Consider the following 17,582-nt stretch of genomic DNA (forward strand, 5'->3'; position numbering starts at 1 on the left):
TAATCAAAGAGCTAAATATCTTTTTTTTTCAATGTAAAGGTTTATGACAGAAGGAAACATTCACACGTTTTGATCATTGGGTTTCGCAGTACAACAAATAAATTCTTGTAGCATCAAATATTCTTCGTGAAAAAGTCAAATTTGATGCAATGGCCTTACGATCGCTCACCTGTCGCCAGTAACCACCAAGCTACAACACACTTTCGAAAGTTAGAAGAAACACAGTTCAGTAATAATACACTGGTTCGTGAACATGCCACAGGTTCAAATTGGATATTGGATATTAGCCAAATTCTCAATTATTCTGGATATTAGCCAAAATTGTTTCACGTTTGCTGCCTTTCCAAATGCATTTTTTGACAATCGGCTTCCATGGGGACCTTGTTTAGGGTGTGTACCATCACGAGAAACTGTTTTCTCGATTTTGGTAAAAATGGCATATTAGCCAATTTTTGAATTATGTGCAGGACTAGTAAAAAGACAATTTCCACGTGTTGTAACGTGCTGGAGCACGAAATCTATGCCTGTGATAAGGAACCTTCACGTTCACGAGGCATGACTGGCGAAACGCGTCTAATAATGCGGTAAAGTTTTTAATGTCTTTTTGTGCAAATTATTGTGCGGCTCCGACTTTTTTTTTTTTTTTTTGACTAAATGTTCAATGTATTTCTGATTTGTTAATTGGTAATTTACAATAATTTTACAATGCAAGTGTTTTGCTTCAATGCATTTCAACTTTGATTTTTCTTAATTTTTGTTTTTGTTGCTCATTTTACATATTTTAATTATAGTATTAATTGTTTTTGATATTTGAACATCAGGATTTAATTATTTAAAAATGTTCTACCTACTTACCCTTACCCTGATGAGGATGCAGCATTTGGTCACTGTCTTATCGACATGAGCCCGAAAAATTAGATGACTGTCCAGAGACAGACCAAGATAGACCACCACGTTGGACCACTCTATAAGGGAGCCACCGAACCGTATCCTGCAATCGTTAGCAGGAACAAGCCTGGACGATCTCGAATGTGGGAACAAAATGACCTGGGTCTTGGCCACATTGATCACAATTTTCCACCTGGTATAGTACTCATTCAGAGCATTCAGGCCTCCTTGCAGTTTGAGTGTCAAAGCGCGGATGATGCGACCTTTGTACATGATCGCGGTATCATCCGCAAATTGTGACAACACTCCACCTCCCGGGAGAGGTGGGATGTCCGAGGTGTTAATGTTATATAGGAGTGGTCCCAAGATACTACCTTGGGGCACTCCTGCATCGATGTTTAGTTGCTCTGAGCACATATTGTGCAAGGAAACCCGAAAGGCTCTGTCCGAGAGATAGCTTTTGATGATTTTGATCAAGTGTAACGGAAAATTGTGTCGATGCAGCTTGTACACCAGGCCATCATGCCACACATTGTCAAAAGCCTTCTCAATGTCCAAGAGCGCCATTGCTGTCGTCTTGGACACCGACTTGTTCCGCTGAATGATGTTCGTAACTCGATTGAGCTGATGGATGGTGGACCTGCCCTTGCGGAAACCAAACTGATCCTCAGGGAGGACACCATTCTCATCGGTGAATGAAAGCAGGCGGCTCTGGATCGATTCTTCAAACAGCTTGGAGAGGGCAGAGAGTAGGCTGATTGGACGATAGCTCTTAGGAATAGAAGGATCTTTCCCCGGCTTCAGTACTGGGATGACTTTAGCTAACTTCCACATTGAAGGGAAGTAGCCAAGCTCCCAGCACCGGTTGAAAACACGTGCTACAAAAGCAAATGAGCCGTGACTCAGGTGCTTGAGCTCGATGTTAAATGTGTTATCAAAGCCGGGGGCCTTCATATTCCTAGATCTCCTCGCTAGACCGATGAGCTCATCCGCCGTCACTCGTACTTTCTCTGGGACCAAACTGCTCGAATTGTCGACCATAGTAACTCCCTCAGAAACAGCCAGCTCGAAAGGGCTGACGATGTTTCGCCCCAAATTGTGTGACGACACGAACTGCTGCCCCAGCGCGTTCGCCTTTTCAACAGGTGTTATGAGTAGTTCACCTTCCCCGAACGGAACAAGCGGAGGAATGGGTTTTGGTCTCTATTTCAAAATTTTGGTTAAGGACCAAAAAGGTTTTGAGTTTGGTGGAATCTGGCGGAGCTTTTGGCCAAACTCGTGGTTCCGCAGATCTTGAATGCGTTCCTGGATAACCTTGGTCAGTCGGTTGCTCATGGTCTTCTTGGATCGGTCACCAGTTCGTTGGTACTGGCGCCGATAGATGTTGCGCAACCTTATGATGTGTTTAGTGGTGCTGTCAATATGGAGGGCGGTACTCACCTGAGTTTGCTGTACTGGGACTGCCGAGTCACGTGCGACGACAATCGCACGCTGGAGTGTGTCCAACGCCTGGTCGATCTCCGCTGGAGTGTTCAACGGGTGGTCGGTGTTGGTGTTCTCGTCGACGATACGCTGAAACCGGACCCAGTCGGCGCGATGGTAATCTCGCCTGGGTTGATTGGCCACCGTCTCAGTAGTGGCACCTAAGGTCAGCGCCACCGGATAGTGATCCGACGAAAGCTCCTCGAACACCACTGGAACCTCGAAGATTGCCATGTTGGACAGGAATATGTCCAGGACAGAGTGAACCCCGGACCGGGAGATTCTGGAAGGGCACTCCGGTGCCAAGATGTTGTAGTGCCCGGTCTCAAGGTCTTCCGCCAGGATGATGCCATTCCTGTTTTGTCTTCGGTTTCCCCACACCTCGTGCCGAGCATTCAGGTCTCCAGCAATGATGTACTTCGCCCGCCGCCGAGTCAGCTTGGCCAGATCGTTTCGTAATTTCGCAGCGGTACCGTCTCGGGTGGTGGTTTGCTTGGGACAGTACGCTGCGATGATGATGATTGGGCCGAGCGAGGTTTCGACTTCAACCCCGATGGCTTCGATAGTCTTAAGCTGGAAACTCGGCAGCAGGCGACGCTTGATGTTGTTCCTCACAGCGATGGCAACTCCGCCCCCGGCATTGATCCTGTCTAGTCGTACCAGCTGGAAGCCCGGAAGGAAGATGTTAACTTCCGGCTTCAGATGAGTCTCCGTAATGACGGCAATATCGACCTCCTTCTCGCCAAGGAAATCAAGAAGCTCAACGTGTTTGTTCCTTAGAAAACAAGCATTCCAATTCGCAATAACGAAGGGCTTATGGTCCATTGTTGGAGATTAGGGCGACGATTGCAGCAAGCTGCTGGCTGCGGGTTTTATATTTACGCTGGATTTCGAATGCAGCGGAGATGATTTTGACTAGTTCCTCTGTTAATAGTGGAGGGTCGTCTTCAGTAGAACCAGCAAACGTCCCAGAAGTAGCGCCAGCGTATGACAATCCGGGAGTTGGGGTGAGTCCTTGGTTTGAGAGAGCAGCAGCGGCGGCGAGACGGGGCTGCGCAGATAATTTCGCAGCAGGCGTGCTACGATTCGGCTGACTGCTATTCGGGAGCGGAAGCGGCTCCAACACGGGGACCACATGTCTGGTCCGGATCGGTGGAAACTGATCTGGTGTATGAGCCGGGGGAGGCTTTCGATGACGTCCGTTCTGATTGGCTGTTAACGCTGCCTTACGAATGCGAATAAATTCCGCACGCTTCGGGCAGCTCCGGCTGGTGGCACGATGGTTTTGGTCACAGTTCGCGCATTTCGGCTCGGAGTCATCAGGTTGAAGGCAGGTCGAAGAGCGATGCGCCCCAGCGCACTTGTCACAACGCGGAATCATTTTGCAGTTTCGTGTACCATGGCCGAACCACAAACAGATGGTACACTGGGTTACGTCACGGTGTTGAGGACGATACGGTTCCCACTGGATGATGGTGTGGAACAGATGTTTGGTGTTACGCAGTGCACCAAGAGTCGTGCTTCTCTTAGTGAAGTGTACTAAGAACAGCTCGTCTCGGTAGGGGTCGTCCTTGACGGTTTGGGATCGACGATTCATCGGGAAAACCGCTTCCACTTTAAAGCCAACCTGCTCAAGCTCGGCTTTCACTGTCGATGCAGCCATAGCTGGCAAACCAGGCAAACCCCGTAGTACCACTTTCAGTGGCTTCGTTGCTGGGTTGTCGTGCGTGTAGTAGGGCACCTGGTGCGTGGCTAGTAGATCGCTCACTTTGTTGTACTCCTCCATGTTGGAGCACAGGATTTTGGTGCCTTTGCTACATTTTTTGTAGAGAGGCTCCAACGATAAGTTGGCAAGCTCCGCTTGTAGCTTTAGCATGTCCCGGAGGAGGGTAAATAGCGGGGGGACTCGCTCTTTTTTAGCGATGGGCTCGTTGTTACCATTTTCTACCGGCAGCAGTGCAAACTTGTTATTTTTCAGCAGCCGATTCGATTCTGGGTCCGCCGAACCGGGGGGCACGGCCTGCTTGCGTTTGTGTTTCGAACCGGTGGATGTTGTTGCAGCAGATGAATTTTGGCTGTCCATTGTCTTCTTTTTCTTCACTTGGTGAAAACCATCGGTCGACTGCTCCGCGCAGTCACTGTCGGTTATATCGTCTAATGTAACAGGAAAGAGCGGCTTGTTGCCAGCCATGGAAGTACCCTTGGCGAGATCCAGAAGATACTCCAAGGTACTCGACGGGAAATCCAACGCGAAAAGAAACTTTTTATATAGAACGTACAAAGCAGCGCAAAAAATATAACGACTATACTGCTCAACACGCTAGCAGAGAATGAGCGGCTCCGGCTGAAACAGGCTCTTATATAGGGATGAAAATTGGAATGAATTATTTTTCGTAGGTGGTGAAATGATATAACTTGAAAAATATGTGTGACTTCATTCCGGCTAAGAGCGATCATTTGATAAGCTCCACCTCTTTTTTCAGTTTCTAAAGTTTTTCCTCAGTTTCGTAGCACGGATGCACAAAAAATGATTTCTTGTCGAGCCGGACCGATAGCACTCTCATTGAAGCAACAAAATAACATGTTTTGTGTCGTGTTGCGCAGCTTCGTTGAAGAAAATGTTCCCGTCCCCATGTCGCATGTAAGCAGATTATTGCGTTCAGTAGACAGTAGATAGTGTATCCAGCGAATAAACACCGATGGTGCTCTCACACACGCAACGGTTTTAACCCGTATCTTATTGCGGTTTGTAACATCAAGCGATTTCGTTTGCTCGCTGTTGCGTGTTGCATCATGTTGCAACTTGGCAGCTGGGAGACGACGAAATTCTGTTTATGCTGATTGATTGAATCGACTTCATATTAGCTCTGCATAGTCGAACTAACTGCTCTTGTGAATGCGTACTAACAGGACAGTTGATTATTCAATGTCGGTTATGCTGATCGCGCCTTTGCGCTGCCCCTACAGTGGGGGATTTACTAAATAAAGTGAAAATTAGACAACTACAACAGAATTTGATTGCATCCCGCACAGAATGTCTGCTTGTGTTGATGCCAGAAAATTATTAACCTTCAATTATTTTTTTATTTGCCTTGAAAAAAGCATGTTGCGGTTCAAAATCGGTTGCTAATTACAACCTCTGAGCTGCCCTAACATTGGTGGAATTAAGATACACGGACAACATGCACTGTGGAAGCTATTTCACATTCAGTAAATTAGACGGGTGCGACAAATTTGAATTGCTAGGATGCAACACAGAATGCTTGCTTGCGTTGACAAAAATTATTAACTTTCAATGACTTGTTTATTTGCCTTAAAAAAGGCATTTTTATTTCCGAAATTGGATTTCCTGATGGCAATCTTCATGCTGCCCCAACACGGGGGGAATAATGGCTGTCTGGCGACACACGCTGAGAAAACCCGCGCTGCTCCTGAGACGTGGTGACCAACCACAGGGCTAGTTCTGCTGCTAAGGAAGGACGACTGCTGTTGTCGCTGTCTAGAACTATTATGAGCGGCTCCGGCTGAAACAGGCTCTTATATAGGCCAATTTATTTATTTATTTATTTATTAAATTAACGAGGTTTTAACCATATGTTGGTCATTCGCCTCGATTTCGTTACAGTGTTATATCTTTTCCTCTAACCCTACTTGTTTTATAAATTCAAAGATTTTTTCTTCTCTTTCCTTTTCGTAGCTTAACATTTCACATACATTTTGTTCTAACTCTATCTTCTTTCTTACAGGTTCATATTCTTGGCATTCTACTAGAATGTGTTGAACGGATAAAGCAGTTCCACAGTGTTGACATAATGCCTGCTCCTCCCGTTTAAGAAGCCATTCGTGTGTGAGTTTGGTGTGGCCGATACGAAGACGGGTCAGGATCACTTGTTCTTTGCGTTCTTTTTGGTCCTCCCAGGCTGCTGTAGATGGTTTTATTTTTCTTAATTTAGTGAGTCTGTCGCCACGCCATTCCATTTCCCATGCCGTTTCGAGTCTTCTTTTGCAATGCGAGATTCTGTCGGTAGCCGCTATTTTTTCGTGAAGTATCTGTGAATTTCTTCCTCTGTTTGCCAATGTATCTGCTTCCTCGTTACCGGTAGTTCCTGTGTGTCCGGGGATCCAACAAAGAACCACTTTCTTTTTCTCCATCTCAATCTGAGCTCTCCTGATCCAGGGATGTTTCGTTACGTTTGATAATATTGCCGAGATGCAACTTGCAGAATCAGTCAAGATCATGGTGTTGTCTTCGGTATCGAACATCTCCAGCGCTGTGCATATTGCCTTTGCTTCTGCAGAAAATATAGAACAACCTGTAGGTAATCGGGCGCATTTATTGATGCTTTCGGTAGATAATCCAATGCCCACATTGCCATTTTCGTCTACAGAGCCATCGGTGAACATCTTCTTGTAATTTTTGTATTTCTGGTGTACGAGATGGTTGAAAAATGCTTTCGCCTTGCTAGTTGGTTCTCCTACTTTGAACTGAGATTTAACGGTTAAATCTATGGATGCACTTGGTGAGTTCCAGCTTTTCCTCAAGGGTAACGGAAAAGTTTCTACCGGTGGCAATCTTTCTTGAACCAAACCTTCAAACGTCTTTTGTGCTCTCAGGGAGATGGGCCAAATGTCTTGAAAATTAGCAAGATCTTTCTTTTCTTCTACTTTCGAGGACTTGGCAACCAGTTTTTCGCATGCTAATAGTTCAAAGGGTAGCATCCCTGACTCAGCACAAAGAGCCCGTATTGGGCTGGTTCGAAACGCTCCCGAGGTAATGCGCAAAATATTGTTGTAAATCGGCTCCATCTGCTTTCTAACAGGATTCCCGCCTCTGCTGACCAGTCCCCAACCGTGAAACATTTTTGGGAGAATGATGTCCTATAATTCGAAGCAAGTTAACACGGTTCATACATTTATTTTTGATTTCTTTAGCATGTTGAACGAAATTGAAGCGATTGTTGATTGTAATGCCTAGGATACAAGCACTACTCACGGTTGGTATAATTTTTCCATTGAGACAGATTTCACGAAGAGCTGGATGTTTTCTTTTCCTACATAGATGGATATGTTTCGATTTATCTGCTGCAATCGAAAGACCCGTTCCAGTTGCCCATCGCGATATTTGTTTTAGTGTTTTCCGTAGCACTTTTCTAACGGCTTTAATATTTTTTCCGGATATTAATAGAACGATGTCATCCGCGTAAACAAAAATTTTGGTCGCTTTTGGTAGTTTGTTAAAAATTCCATTCATTCCAATTAAAAAAAGAGTGACCGCTAATATAGAGCCTTGCGGTACCCCATTCAATTGTTGTTTTTTCTCTGAGAGTATTCCTCCAACAGCCACCCGAAAAGATCTACCCTTAAGAAAGTCGCGAACGTAATTCAGTAGACGTCCTGTGAATCCCCACTGTTCCAGTTGCTTAAGGATTGCCTTGTTCGATATTTTATCGTATGCTTTGTTTATGTCTAAAATCACTAAATCACTGTGTTGTTTCCTGGTGAAAGCTCTGTCAATGTATGCTTCAATGTCGGCCAGGTATAGATCCAATCCTCTGCCCTGTCTAAAAGCGTACTGCCGTGAGTCTAGCAAATGGTTTAATTCGATTGCTTCGATCAATCGTCGATTTATAATCCTCTCCATGGTTTTCCCCGCACAGCTGATCAGTGTTATTGGACGTTGGTTTCCTAACACCTTGGGATCCTTACCTGGTTTGGGTAAAGGGATAACTATACCCTCTTTCCATTCCTCGGGGATGATTCCCGATTCCCAGATTTGGTTGAGAAGTTTCAGAAAAGTGACTTTTGTGCTAAAGGGGAGATGTTTCAGCATCGGATAACCAAGAAGATCTGGTCGATGGCCCAAAGTAATTCGTTCATGGTGATTTCCTGGTTATATTATCCATCGATATTTGATATTGCTTGAATGGAATTTGTTTCTCCAAGATCTGCTGGTACGTAAATTTGTTCAAGATAATCGGCAATGTGTCGGCAATCACTTTTGGGTTTTCAATTATTTCATTGTTAATATGAAGCGTTGGAGTTGAATGATCTCGGTCTCCTGATAGGCGGTTCACATTTCGCCAGATGATGTTCATTGGTGTTTCGGGGTTGAAAGAGTGAACGAATTTTTCCCACGATTCTTGTTTGCATTTTTCAATAACTCTCCTGGAATTGTTCCGAGCCAGTTGGAACAATTTTAAAGCGTCGATTTTATTTGGATGGTTGTCTGGAAGTTTTTTCATTTTCCTGAGCATTTTTCGTCGGTATTTTACAGCTAGCTTGACTTCTGGTGTCCACCAAGGTTTTGATTTTTTCCCAACATTGGAACTTGTACGTGGAATAGTTGCTAATGCTCCGGTTTTAACAGCTCGGGTGAATTCAGTAATTGAGGTGATTTGATCATTTTGTAGTTGTATGCTGGTTTCAAAATTTTTCCAATTAGCTTGTTCAAAAATCCATTGTCTCCTTTTCGTTTTATTAGTCGTTTCTGAGCCGTGAAATGATAAAAATATTGGAAAGTGGTCACTACAACTACAGTCGGTTTTGATTTTCCAGGACAGCTTGTATGCAAGCTCCATTGAGACGATAGTCAAATCGATTGCAGAAAGACTCCCGTTGATTGGATTCAGTCGGGTTCCTTCACCAGAGTTAAGTACCACTAAATTATTTTCAACCGCGAATGCCAGGATAGACTTTCCTTTGTTATTAGTTTTAGAAGAACCCCACGCTTCGTGGTGGGCATTGAAGTCTCCCATTAAAATCATTGGACCTTTGTTTACCTGTAATAATGACGTGAGTGCTTCCTCAATTTCCAGATTGGTACATTGCGGTCGAAAATATACCGAGACTATGATGCACTTGAAAGGGAATCGTATTGTTGCTGCTACTGCTGGAATGAAAGGGTCTAATACAACTGGCTCTGGCAACAGGTCTTTTCGAATAGCTAAAGAGACTCCTTGCCCAGAATTATTTTCAGGGTCAATTCGATTGAACCACGAATATTTTTCCCTTAAAAAGCATCCCATGAATGAGTCATCTTTGTTTTGGGTTTCTTGTAGTGCAAGTGCAATGGGTGGGTTCTCATATATCAGTAACAGTATTTCATCCTGGTGACTACGAAGGCCATTGAAATTCCATTGTAAAGCAAATAAGTTCTCGTTTTTGTTGGGGTTATTGGAAGGTTGTGAAACAGTAGAGTGAAGTTCAGAGCCGTTGGTATTTACCTTTTGTTGGTCCATTACTAATGGTGACGGAAATTGTCATGCCAAGATCCTCCAATTCCAACCTCTTTTTCCATTTGGTAAACAAGACAGATTCGTCTGATAGATGCGTGATCGGGTTTTCGACATCTTACACAGAACTCCGGTTGTTCACATTGAGCATTTGTATCAAGTTGGTGCACTCCTCCACATCTGCCACAAACAGGCTTGTTTGTACAACGTCGCTTGGTGTGGCCAATTTGCCAGCAATTATAACACATCATTGGTTCCGGAATATACTTTCTAGTTTTAACTACTAGAGGGTCGAATTTCAGTTGTTCGGGAGCTACCGTGCCACGTACCGTGATGATCAGTGTAGGAAGTGGGGTAACTTTTCCTTCAATTTTCTTCGTCATGCAATAAACATGAATTACTCCTTGCGGTCCAAGATATTCCATTAGTTCGGCTTCCTTCATTTCAATCGCCTCCCAACATGAGACGACACACTTGAAAAAGTTTAGAGTCTGATGATAATCAATTTTAATTGGAGTATGGTCCAACATCTTCGTGATGGCAAGAAGCTTCCTGACTTGTTCCTCTTTTCGCACCTTCAGCACGTTCCGTGTGCGATTAGCTTCGGTGTGAGCATGTTCGATCTCGCCTGCTGCCTGCTGGATTGTTTTTCCTACGATGAATGGGTTTTTCGGAAGATCGTGTCCCTCTGCTGCTTGAAGCACAAGGAATTGTGCTTGTCCAAAATCTCCATTTCTATCCATCCACGATGGCACTGTTTGTCCGTTGTTTGTTGTCCACTGCATGTTCAGGTCGGGCGGTACCGTACCGCCGGCCCTATCCGCCATCGCGGCAATTGAGCTAGCTTCGCTCCAGAAAGGGAAAAATAAGAACGGCACTCAAACACAACTTTTTCCGACGGAAAGTTGTTCAGTTCTACAACGCTTGTGAAAAATACTCCGATAAGACACTCTAGAAAAAAGATCCGTTCGTGTCGAGCACTTGTAAGCGAATGGCTTATCAGACTTATCAATAATAAAATAATGAATATATAGGCCAAATAGCATGTTTTCAATTGCAAGGTAATCCTGTCGACCGTGCTTGGGAAGCAAGCATATAACGACCAATCAGAGGTCGATTTTTTCGTTTTGACAAGGCTTGACTATTTTCAATAGTACAATAGTGTGAATAATAAAACTACAATTATCTTTAACGAGCGTCTTAGCAGAGTGATTGAGATCAATCAAAGAAATAGTTATCGGTTTCCGTTATACTCTACTAAATTTTTTGGAAATAAATATTGAAATTCAGTCCGCAAATATATATTTCGACTGTGACGTACAGTCTTCCTCAGTGCTTATGTGGACTGGTAACCAGTCCACATAAGCACTGAGGAAGACTGTACGTCACAGTCGAAATATATATTTGCGGACTGAATTTCAATATTTATTTCCAAAAAATTTAGTAGAGTATAACGGAAACCGATAACTATTTCTTTGATTGATACAATTATCTTATTTTGGAAAAATTCTTTGAAGATTTTCCAATCTATTGCTGCAAGAACGAAGGAAATTTATCGAATACTAACCGATTCATTAGCATTTGAAATTGGACATATTTTTCACTTTTTTCGGTTTTAGATTTTCATTTCACATCCCCATGTAGCCGAACTTCCTGAGAGAAGTATTCTACTTCAAAACTGTCCGTGATTGAGTTTTGGGATACATAATTCTAACGTCAATGAATGATGTGAACACTCTTTCTGGGATATTTTTTTTTCTAACGGAGCTTCACCGACTCACGGTGTTACGTTGATTCCTGTTAAGGCCTAAACACAATTGATACGTTGCGGCTGCGTTTGCGGTAATTTGACAGTTAGCTAATACATTTTCTGTCAATTTAACGTCAACGCAACGCAAACGTATCCATTGTGCTTGGGCCTTTATGCCTTTGTAAATGTTTACATTAGAGCTTACTCGAAAGTTTGACCTTCTGAATGTTAACAAAACGTTCTCCTCATTTTTGATCGTTTCGTATTGCCATTCTAGTTCATTCTTCTATTTGATATTGCTGTCGACTTTTGAACATACGATTCTAAAAACGGATACAATCAGACTAACAGTCGGGTATGAGCCCCAATTTCTTAAATTGAAGTATCACTATCGAGGCTCTTTGTGTCTCACTTCCTCATTTTAAAACAAATCTAGCTTAATTAAGATTTTCATATGTCGAAATCAATTGAGTTTAAACAATGTTTATTATTATTTCAATTACAAATCAACAGAAACATTGTTCTCCATGTGACTGCGTCACTTTCCCGTTCTGCAGAACAGCAAAAGGGACCCCGAGGTTAATTCTCGTTAATTGTTGGCGGCACGCGGCTACCCAACCCGAATGACGAAGTTGTCCAATCTGTACTCCAGGCAGCCAGCTGACCCGTATCGTATCACTTGGTCGCGAGCGCGTTGACCGTTAACCGTCGAAAACGTTTTATTAAATGATACAGAAGTCTCAACTTTTCCCCACGGGTAGAGTGCATCGGCCTTTTAAGGAGAATGAAATCAAAAAAAAAAAAAAATGGTCCGTAAACCCCTAACTAACTTTTCGGATTTAATCGAACCATCGCCAGTTTCAAAAATTAATAACCGTGCATCGTAACGTTATTGGTAATCATAATATACCTGGAAAAATCTTTAAAAAAAATTCCACGTTGAAGAAAAAACATGCGAATTCTGGAAAGAAAACCATGGTGTCGCGACTTTACTAAAACCACAGAGGACAGACATTTAGGTTCATATAACAAAAATGAAAATCATGTGTAAAAATTTGAATCAAAATACGTTAAAACACTAACGATATCTGTCTTGTGGTGCCGCAGTTGCACTGCATAAATTTTGCCGTATCGATATTTCATCGATTTCAGGGCTTGAATTGTCGGTGATGCGAGCGCCACATAACGGGAGCATTACCACTTACGGTTAAATGACAGTTACAAGTTTTTACACATCCTTTGAAAATAAAATGAACGTCTGTTCTCTATATTAAAACTTCCATTGCCTTGTTAGCTAATTTGGATAAAGCAATAATTAAACAGCAGATATGCATTACGTATTACCACAGATAACAGATATCCAAGCTAGCTTTGCTTCATGTGTAAAAAGACGCAACGGTTTTTTAGCATGTCGCAATACGCAGTATGGTGGCGCCAAGAACACTTAGTGGTCAATGATTCGATCAAATCGATAGTTTTCCAGCTTTTATCGATATTATCGCAATGAGAATGGTTGCCGTTTTTAAATGTAGAAATTTTGAGCAGTCGTAATGTGTGCATCATCGACTTCTTTATTCAATCCCTCTGTATATTTGCGATAAATTTGTTTGTTTTAGTGTTGGTTTGAAAAAATAAATACATAAAACTCATAAAATCTATGTTATATCGTTGCATAAACAGCAACTGTATAATCTGTAGGAATTTTCATGCGTCTGGCAGCTTCGACCGTGAACCAGCGCTGCCATCACTGAAGTGGTTAAAGTCGCAAGTTGCAGGAAGATGTCGTTAGCATTACAAACGAGTAAGAATTTGAAATCTTACACACGATTTCTGGAGTTTTTTGTTCTAGCTTTGATGTCTGTTATCTGTGGTATTAATGATTAGCAAGATTTTGTTCCGATCGGACTTCCTGGAGTGGAGTGGAGTGGAGTGTTTTTACCGAAAAAGTAAAATTGTAATCACAATTTCAATTTTAATCAACTGCATGTCTCCCTCGCAGCTAGCGTGGGACTCGCCGGCATGGCAGCTTTTCACCAAACAGCGCCTTAAAATTTAATTTCTCTGTTTTTTAACTTCCAGTGAGCGAGCAAAAACGAGCAAACAGGAAGAAATCGAAAGATTAGGCGCGACTGAAGACACCGTGCATGGCTCGATTCGCGATCGCATAAAAAGCCCGCGGGATAAATGAGGAAATGTATTCGCTCAGTCGACGCGTGCTTATCATGTTGAGTGGAAGTGTGCTTATATCGTTACTAGTCGCGCTCATAGTGTATGACGTTTACGGTGCTCCACCGTCGCAGGCAATCAACAGTATTACCGTTGCAGAACGGTCCGAAGAACTGCCCTGCGATCAGGATGGTTTGGACTGTGATGTAGGTCGCGCCGCTAGGGACTACGCACTGAAGCAGGTACACGTGGTAAGTAAACGTTCGGTAACTAGGTATATTATAATTATATACAAGCTATCGCATGCAAATTGATAGCGAAAATCTAAACTTATTATAGAATTATTGAAATTGTGATCAGTGTAAATGGTGTAATCAAATCATGTATTAAATTTTCTATCATGAACATGAGGCATTTGACACAGAAACTGCTACCTCCAATACCCGCACTTTAATTAAATTTAACCAGCTACGAACGCTGGAATCCGAATGCAATTATTTATAAACACAATTGGTGTTTCGCGTGTGCTTATTTCGATTAGGGAGTTCCATTTTCAATACAGTCAGGTTTTTTTTACGCGGTTTTTTTACGAGGTTTTTTTTACGCGGATTTTTGAATTAACGCGGTTTTTTTACGCGAATTTTTGAATTAACGCGGTTTTTTTTTACGAGATACGTATCCCCCGCGTAAAAAAAAAACCTGACTGTACACCAATTCAACCGCGGTTAGTCGGAACGATGGATAGAGAGTATGCAAAGAAGTAGAAAACACAACCAAATCATTCGATGCATACCACCGCTTCACTTCGATAGAAGGAGAGTGTCAGTCCTAGAAGAACTGTGTAAAGAACCATTGTTCTAAGTTTTTAATTCAGAGGTTGGTGTAATTTTCGCCATGTAAAAACTCTCATTATCGTTGGCATTCGTGGATTGTGAAATAGAGTATTGTGTTACAGTAATTTTTGGAATGAACAATTCGTTAAAGTATTGCAGAAAGCGTGCCACTGCACAGTGGGGAATCGCTGGCCATCAGCTAAAAATTTTTTTTTTCGTTAGCTGTTTCATAATATTTTTCCTTTATTGCTATAACATTCAAGTGTCTAAATCCAAAATTTGGGCGCAATATCATAAAATCTGAATTTTTCATGATTTGTCAAAGCTTGGCGAACTGATGTTTTTTGTTTTTTTTTTTTTAATAAAAAGTACATTACTTTGAAACGCTCTGTAGCTTAAACGATAGCTTGGATTTTTTTGACGTCAAAGAAAATTTGTTGTAAAAATTGTGCAAAATAAACCCCTTTCATTAGATATTGTAAAATTTGGTTATAGCAGGCCTGACACTAAAAAAATTTAAAAAAAACGTGTTTTTTTGTAGAAAAGTAGCTTAAAAGTTTAGTTGCCGCAGTTTGCCACGGTTGTGACTACATTCAAAATTTAGGTAAAAACGTAAGCTTTCAAATGCATACTGTCCGCTGTAGCGCAAAACTGCGCAAATTGTCACTTTAGTGAAAAAAGCGATAGCAGATTTTTTTAGTTTTTATTTTCGAAGTTGAAATTTCATCCAGGATTAATTTTAATCATAACCATGATACCCCATTATGGAAAATTTATGGTATCGTACTCAATCCGTAAGGATAAAAAAAATATTTGGGCAAAAATCACAAAATTTGTAAATAAAAAGTTAAAAAATAAGTGTTAGACCAGAAAACAGTAAACAAATCTTTATGAAATTTTAAATATGTCAAACTTTATCACTTTCTGCAAAATTTAAAACAATATTAAAAACATTCAGCACTTTGCAATTTATGAAATTGCAGCGAAAGACATTTTTCCTGCTGATAAGTATAATGAACTTCAAATTTTCTGGAAACAATTCAATACAAGATTTAAGCGATCACAGCGGAAGATGATGATGATGACTTTTTTAATTTGTAATTAGTTTATATTACTTATGTTGTTTTATTTTATTTAGAAAAATATATATATTTAGGCAAAATTCGTTTAGTTCGAGGGGTCGTCCATAAATTACGTATTTTTTTCTTCAATGGGGAGGACGCCCGGTGGCACTACTTGTGGTCAAAGATCTTATAGTTCTATAAAAAAGGAAAAAAGTGCCAAAAAATATTAAAAATTGGGTTTCGTGCTTTATGGACGGCCCCAAACAAGAAATGGATGCCAAATTCGTGTTCAGCGCCCCAAAATTATGTAAATACCAAGTTTTTGTCGCATTTATCGACACTTTTTTCGCTTGACCAGCCTTTGTATGAAGTCGCCCCACTGTGCACCGTCTTCCCTTCCTAGGTTCTACTACCTCTTAAATTTTAATAAAAGTTTTCCAGGCTTTAGCCATCTGTTTTAATAATAAAAAGAATAACAGGTAATTTTCGTTCTTGGAAATACCCTTCTCGATTTTCAGTTGTCAGAAACAAAACATGTTGCACTGAGAATTGTTTTAATTTTTTGTCATTTTTGAATATTGGAAGACAACATTTGAATATCAACTGGCTTTTAAATTCACCCTAAAGAATCTTTATTTCTTTCTTACAAGCGAAGATGCAACAGATCATTTCACTGCCGTAATCTCGCAGACTGACGTGAGCACAATTTTTTCCAATATGGGGTTCTTATGCCAAATTGTTCGTTATTCGAAGACCCCTCTTTTGGTATCTTTCTTTTAGTTGTAACTTATTCGTACGTTGCATAAAATCAGGAAAACAAAATGACGTATGCACCATTTCAATACAAAAGTCACAAGTAACCCGTTCGTTTTTGGGCCGTATTGAAAAACTGATCAAATGTATGTACGTCATAATGTTGTATCACGGCAGTTCAGGTGCAACTACGAATCAGTCCTATATTTACTTTTTCTTCTTGTTTTACTGTTAAAGAGTCTTTGGGTGGCATTTGGCGATGTGTTCAGCTTTGTGAGCAAAGTATTGGTAATTTATGAATGCTAGTCAATATTCTTTCCAAGCCATTCATATCCGCAGGCATTCTGAAGCTGCACGTCCTTCTTTATAGCCGATAAATTTTCTGCATCCATGCCCACAAATTCAAATATTTCATTTTGTCATGCATCACCGATAACTTGAGTTTGAAAATATCATAATCCCAGGCCGCGTTATAACTTTTTTTTTCAAAATTTTGAGTTAAACGAAGTGATTATCTCCAATTTTAGAAATATTATCCACAAAAAAATATAAAAAAAAATATTTTTTGTGTTTTTGTAAAGTTACGCTGAAATTTGAGTAATGCCTTGTTCAGACTATGCCGGATATCACCTAATATCGCCCAGATGATATCGGATATCGTTTCGAGCGTTCACACTACAGTGAGCTGATATGATTTGACATTTGCTTTGGTAATTGAAAAGAGAAGAAAACAAAAACAGGTCAAAGTTAAAAAAGACAACAAGAGCAATGGGATTAGGATAGAGATGTCAGCTAGTTGGCTCGCACCAACGCGAACTCTCACATCAATATCAATATCGCACGCTTAGCCTTGGAGCTAATAGCGGTCTCGATCAACTAGATTAGTTGAGAGAATTCGTTATCGATATTGTTTTTGGCACATTTTGTGTATATGTAGGATAAGTACAACGATACACCGTGCCCCAGTGCTGAGTCGAGAAAAATTTCCAGCACGAAGAGATCCTCGACTCGATCGGGAATCGAACCCGATATCACAACCGTGTGGGAGAGCTAGCCGACCGACCACTCTCATATGCAATTGTTGAAATGTGCGGGAAATAGCAAAAATATTTCCTTCCTTTTTTCTCGCATGCAACACGAATTGCGAAATTTGTAGGGTTGCGTCACAGTTCTGTTGGCCGTGTTGCCAACTCCTGGAAATGTGGTTATTATTGGTTTTCGAACATGATATCCGCGATAGCATGTAGCCGAGGTGATATCCGTTGACAGCTTGATTGTATGGGATATCAGGTAATATGGATGGTGATATGGCCTCGATAGCACGAATCGCCTGATATCAGGTGATATGCGGTGTAGTGTGAACGGGGTATAAAATGCACAAGATTTTGTTCAAAGTACAGGTGGTCAAAAAACA

The 17,582-nt window shown here is 41.4% G+C and overlaps 1 protein-coding gene across 2 annotated transcripts in view; it reads left to right on the forward strand.

Moving 5' to 3' along the window:
• Positions 1-17,582, forward strand: part of LOC129720858 (prostatic acid phosphatase-like) — a 58,726-nt gene that overhangs the window by 26,636 nt on the left and 14,508 nt on the right. For both annotated transcript variants that reach the window (XM_055672704.1, XM_055672703.1), the window contains exon 2: positions 13,432-13,769. In XM_055672704.1, coding sequence (XP_055528679.1) covers positions 13,545-13,769 — 225 coding nt within the window. In that variant the 5' untranslated portion in view covers positions 13,432-13,544. The remainder of the gene's footprint in view (positions 1-13,431; positions 13,770-17,582) is intronic.

Source organism: Wyeomyia smithii, chromosome 2 (assembly GCF_029784165.1).
Source record: "Wyeomyia smithii strain HCP4-BCI-WySm-NY-G18 chromosome 2, ASM2978416v1, whole genome shotgun sequence".
NCBI classification, from domain to species: Eukaryota; Metazoa; Arthropoda; class Insecta; order Diptera; family Culicidae; genus Wyeomyia; species Wyeomyia smithii.